Source organism: Otolemur garnettii, unplaced genomic scaffold (genome assembly GCF_000181295.1).
Source record: "Otolemur garnettii isolate 467f Iridium unplaced genomic scaffold, OtoGar3 scaffold00178, whole genome shotgun sequence".
Taxonomy (NCBI): Eukaryota; Metazoa; Chordata; class Mammalia; order Primates; family Galagidae; genus Otolemur; species Otolemur garnettii.
In genome coordinates this window covers 242,421-248,277 of record NW_003852573.1, presented here as the reverse complement: position 1 = coordinate 248,277, position 5,857 = coordinate 242,421, and the positions used below count along the sequence as shown (strand labels likewise).

Genomic DNA, 5,857 nt, shown 5'->3' with positions numbered 1-5,857 from the left:
CAGGAACTAATGCTGTGACCGAATGAGTTTTTTCTACAGTAAATAAAGTGTGGACATCAGAAAAATCACAATTAAGTGTTGAGACTTTAAAAGCCATTTTATGTGTGAAATATAATTTAACAAATTCTTGTGAAAAATTTTGTGACCTTTTAAATAACGACAGCAATCTATTAAAAAAAATCACTCAAATGAGAAATATGCCAAAGAATAAAATACATAATACTATACATATTTTTTAATGTATATTTGTAAATTGTACTTATGTTGAAATTTAAAAAAATATATTACAATACTATTTTTGTGTTCTATGAAAATTTTTGTTACTCCATATAGACCAAATTTTTAATTAAGAACACCACCCCCCACCCCCATCAATGGTGTCCCGCTTTACCAATGTTAAAATCTGGTCACCTTACACTAATATTCCTTCTTGTTATTTAAAATTTCAGGTATGTTTCTCTTCTTTCATTAGTCTTATCACATTGTGATTGCTCTTTCCTTGGAGGGTGACAAGGATAGATTTAGGGGAGAGATGGCATTTGATCAGAGCCAGGAATGCTGGATAGGATTTGAGTTAGCAGAATGAAATGGAGGTGCATGTATGTGGGTGGGGGGCAGGAAAGGAGACAGTCTGATTAGGGGCAATGGCATGAGCCATTTGTATGGTTGGCAGAAAATGCATAGCTGTTGACAAGAGTAAGATGTCTGTACCTGGTTAGGGTGGGTAACGCTAAAAGAGCAAGGAGAGTAGCGTGAGGACCATGCCCTTGGCCTTTGGCTACCTCTTTAAGAGCCTTGGTTTAAAATTTCCTTTGCTGAGCCCTATTAGTTATTGCTAGGGAGCAAGCTCTGTCCCTACAGGAAGAGGGCTCAGGTCTGTGACAACCAGTCTTTTTTCTTTCTAGCCTAGAGCGTCTTACTGTGATTTGGGTTCCTGGGGAGGAAGGCTGGACCATCTGATTAGCTCTTCTTGGAAGCTGGCCCTTTTCCCTCCCAGGTAGCCAGTTTCTCCTTTCTCTTCCTTCTTCTTTTTTCCCCTCCCCTCCTTTGTCCTCCTCTTCCCTTCCTCCACCCACTCTAAAATATTCTTAGGAAGAACCAGGTAGCAGTGGTGGAAACCTCCAAGGCAGAGATGTGAGGGACAAATCTTTTCTGCCTTTTCTGTTATCTCCCACTTGCTTAGTCTAGGTCAGAAGTTGATTTATTTTCTGATCTTACGGTGCTAATTCTCTTGGAAGTTATAACAGTTTCTCTCTTCTCACCCCTAACATGAGGCAAAAATGAGTCCTCAACAGACTTATAAGCGGCAGTAGCAATTACCAGAGTTCCCAGACCGGTGAAGCGAGTGTTGGGCGATCTTTAGAAAGCTGCTCCCTCCACAGTGCTCAGGTAGGACGCCCGTCACCCATCACTAGTCTGGCCACCCTCCATGCTCCCCACCCCATGTCGCCCCACCCCGCAGGGGTTAGAGCATGACATACAGTATAAAACCTTTTTTATTTAAAAATGCAAAAATGGTGGTCATAATAATAACAATAATAATAGCAATAATAATATAAAAAGCATTTCTCCTTCCTCCCCAGTGCAAAACGGTCCATGGCTCCAGATAACCCCGAGACACACAGTGTTGGACGCGTTATCGCAACGCAGCGCTGCACAGCAGCAAACTCAGTCCCAGGCTCCTCCGCGGGATCCCCATGGTAGGTCAGTTCTAGATGTCAGCGGCTTCTCCCAAGTGAGTCCCAGCAGCAACCGGCACGTGGCTCCCGCTCTCTCCGGGCGTCTGTCTCTCTGTCCCTCCCCGTCCGCGGCTCTCCGGCGGCTCCTAGGAGGCGTGCTGCCGGTGAGAGAGGGCCCGGCCGCTGAGGACGGCCTCCTGCTCCTGGCCTTTCTCCAGCAGGCCTTGCTTGCGGAGAGCCTGCCGCTCCCGGGCGGCGCGCAGCTCGGCGACCGCCGCCTCCTCGTCCCGCAGGCGGCTGGCGGCCGTGAAGGGGCTGCACACCGTCTCCATCAGGCCGAGCAGCACGCCGACCAGCGCCAGCACGCTGCCCAGCACGTACAGCTTCACCAGCTTCCCCTTGCGCTTCTGGGCCATCAGCTCCCTGGCCAGAGGAATCAGCTCCTGGATGGCTTCCATCTCGACCCTGGGCTCTCGGGCTAGGAGTGACCTGCGGGAGGAGAGGAAAAGAACAGAGGGTCCTTAAGCCACCGAAGGAGGGCTCCAACTGTCCAGGAGCCCCCCTCTTGGCTCTCTCGGGAAGGGCCCGTAGAAAGGCGTCCTCACTGGGACACCGGGGCACCGGGCCGGCCCCCAGCCCGGGACTCCGCGCCGCCGGCGGGGCTCACCTTAGAGGCGCAGCGCGAGCAGGAGGCAGCGCGAGCTGGGGGCGGCGGTGGTCAGCGCGTCCGTCTGTCCGGCCGGCCTCGGCGTTCTCCTCCTTCTGGGCAGCTGCAGCTCTTCCGGATGGAGACTCCGCAGCTGGCACCTTGTCACCGTTCACCGGCCGCTTATATCTTTTCTCGGAGACCCGCCTCTTTGGCTTTCTGGCACGGGCCAGCGCAGCCCAAGCCAGGAGGAGGAGGAGGGAGAGAAGACGGAGGAGAAGGAGGGGGTGAGGAAGGGGGGAGGAGGAGGAGTAGGGGACCCGGCTGGGACCTGGCGCAAGGAGGCCACGAGCTGCACACGCCCGGATCGTGTGAGCTGGAGGACCTGGGGGCGGGCCAGTGCGGCGGGGGGCACAGGAGAGCAGGTCTGCACGTAGAGGTCCCACTGTGGACGTGCACGGTGGGAAGGACCCGGGGCCTAGGGAGGTGCCGCGGACATTTCTAACTGGACACTTCCCCAGTGGTGTTAGTGCACAGCTTAACTTCGTCCCAGACAGCTGGAGAAGAACCTGTACCTGGGGCGGGGGCGGAAGAAGGGAGGCGGTCTATTTGGAGACAAATCTTTCATTTTTATTTAGATTGGTTGTTACCTTCCCTGTGTACGGCAGTATATTGGAAAAACGAGGGGAGGGATCCGGGAAGCAGACTAGAATGGGTCTCCATGTGTTGGATAAAGCAAAAGGTGCTTGCACTGTTTCTTTCTGCACGAATGTTTTTATTCAGAGGTGCATGCATTGTTAGTCACTTAACAGAAAATTATTCATGGAGGGTTCCCTTTTATGCACAGGGAGGTAGGGGTGTGTGTGTTTATACGTCTTGTTCAGGGACAGCCATTAAACCCAAACTGTCCCCACTCCCACTTCATAAGTTGAGTTGGGGGCTGTTGGTAAAAGTTTGTCTGCTGGCCCAGAGTGGAGAGAATTCATGCTCTCTTCAATAATTCTTTGCCACTTCCCCAGATTTGCGTTCACAGTACAACTTCACTGTATCAGTTCAGCTTTATCATCAAAGCAGTTTAGTTTAGGGGCAGAAGGGTGTGGAGAGAGTTTAGGTAAGAACCCAAGAAGTGGTGAGTGCTCTTGGAAGCAGGAGGACATAAGATTAATTTTAACTAGGATTAACCCTAATCCCCTTGGGGGTGGGGTGGTGGTTTCTAATTTAGCTTTGGTTATCAATATGCAGACTTAGCGAAGTAGGGGAAAAGGAGAGGCTAACAGGCCAAAGGCCTTCAAGCAGGGAAGGGGAGAGGTCAGGGGAGGAAGGGGAAACCAAACTGGCCAGAAAATTGCAAAGGTCCGTGATGCAATCTTGCAACAGCTTCACAGTCAGTCAGACTGAGGCCCGAGGGGAGGGGCAGGGGAAAGGGCTGCTTCATGGATCAAATATTTTACTTGTTTGAAATATTGACAGTAATCTTACTTTGGGGTCTGAGGCAATTTCCCAGACAGTTTAAAAAATGCAGCAGTGACATGTACAACTAGCCTTTGCCTTGGCTATTTGTAGTTCAGGTGAGAATTTAAGGTTAAGGTCACCTAAATAGCCTATTTAAGATTCGACATTTTGGCTCGGCGCCTATAGCTCAACCGGCTAAGGCGCCAGCCACGTACACCTAAGGTGGCGGGTTCGAATCCCCAGGCCGGACCCGCCAAACAACAATGACGGCTGCAACCAAAAAATAGCCGGGCGTTGTGGCGGGCGCCTGTGGTCCCAGCTACTTGGGAGGCGGAGGCAGGAGACTCGCCTGAGCCCAGGAGTTGGAGGTTGCTGTGAGCTGTGATGCCACGGCACTCTGCCCAGGGGGACAACTTGAGGCTCTGTCTCAAAAAAAAAAAAAAAAGATTCGACATTTTAATCTGTACACAAGCCTTCAAGGTGACCAGCAGCCAAAGAGGAATTTTTCCTGGAGGATTATGCCTCTTGCTTATTGTTCCTTTAACCTTGTCAGGCAGGAAAGTTCTGTAACAAGGGTCAAAGCCAAGTTATTAGTCTTGGTATTGTCTTTGATTCTTCCTTATAATTTTGGATCACAGTCTCTAATAACTGGCAGAAGTAATCTGTGCACTTTCTCAATATCTGTAAGTTCCAAACCTAGTGGCTTCTGGATACATATGATGTGTATCTTGACATAAGGGCTTTTACTTGGTTTCCATTCTGAAGGTGAGTCAGCTCAGCTGTGAACGCAAAACTCTGAAACTGGCCCGTAAGCACTTCCGGAATTTCTTTAACTCGAAGACGCAAACCACACCTCTTCTTAGGTCAGCAGGTGTAATTTACCCAGGGTTCCCCTTTCCTGTGATGTGTTAGGGCATCAGCTGAGTTCCCCTATTTTTTTCTTTGATAATCTGACTTTCATAGCCGGGCTTCACCAGCTTGTTGGCAAGGGCTGGGCAGAGGGGGCAGCAAGTGTCATGGATTTGATGTTCCTGGTTTGGGTGGTACCGATGGCTGACTGGGAGATAATGGAAACAGAAGACTAAGGAATCCAGTGTCTGCTCACAGCTCTTTCTAGGTGGGGCAAATGAACACAGCTCTTAGGGTAGAAGAGGGTTAGGTAAGGCTTGGAAACTTAACAAGTACTTCAGTGGGACTGATGTCACTCTTAGGAAAGTAAGGCACTGTGTTGCATCATGCAGTTAAGACAGGTCATAGCTACAAACGTCAGACTAAGTCTTATGGTGACTAACCATATTATTTTGCTCAGGGTTGAGGGGTTTTCTAAGATGCAGTAATTTCAGTGTTAAAATTGAGACAATTTTGGACAAACTGAAACAGTCACTCTACCCTTACCTCTGTCCTAACATCTAATTCTTGCCATTTCTGGGAAGGTGGGAAGAGCCATTTTAATTTTGCTTTCCAAATCCATTTCTCCCAAACTTTATAACACCCAGAGCCATCTACTGAGGGAAAAATCACAAAGGAGCAATGTGTGATCCAAGGGGTAAGTGCAGAAGAGGATAGAGCTGTCCCTGCAACTCTGCCCTGGGGATGGAAGAAACAGGAGACAGAGCTCTTTTGGATGACTAGTTGTGTGTGAGCTTCAGTTATTATATTTTGTTACCAGCTGCCTGCCGCTTACACAAAGTCCCTGCCTACCCTGGGCTTCCAAGATGCTGGAGGGAGGGCCTCAGCAGAGGAGATATAGCAACACTATTTGTATATCTTACAGCCCACTTGAAAAAGATTTTTAGTCTTTGAGTTAGTTTCATTTCAGATAAACTAGTTTTGGAAAGAAGGCTTCTTATCACTCACATATCAGTGGATGATTTTTAAATTGACATGTCTAACTTTTATTTCTCTGTTCTTATAGATGAAAGTTCTGAGTCTAGGGCACATAATAGATTCTTTTTGTTGTTTGTTTGTTTTTTTGAGACAGAGTCTCACTTTGTTGCCCTCAGAAGAGTGCCCTGGAATCACAGCTCACAGCAACCTCCAACTCTTGGGCTCAAGCCGTCCTCTTTCCTCAGCCTCCCAC

At 48.9% G+C, this 5,857-nt stretch overlaps 1 protein-coding gene across 1 annotated transcript; it reads right to left on the bottom strand.

Annotated features, from left to right (window-relative positions):
• Positions 1-1,521: 1,521 nt before the first annotated feature.
• G0S2 (G0/G1 switch 2) lies at positions 1,522-2,567 on the bottom strand. The gene is made up of 2 exons (XM_003800498.3): positions 2,347-2,567; positions 1,522-2,168 (listed from the first exon to the last, which is right to left on the bottom strand). The coding sequence occupies exon 2, from the start codon at positions 2,135-2,137 to the stop codon at positions 1,826-1,828; it is 312 nt and encodes a 103-aa protein (XP_003800546.1). The 5' UTR covers positions 2,138-2,168; positions 2,347-2,567; the 3' UTR covers positions 1,522-1,825.
• Positions 2,568-5,857: the final 3,290 nt, after the last annotated feature.

What these genes read in the sequence shown, in the direction of transcription:
- G0S2 (XM_003800498.3), bottom strand. Translation starts at nt 2,137, where the DNA reads ATGGAAGCCATCCAGGAGCTGATTCCTCTGGCCAGGGAGCTGATGGCC.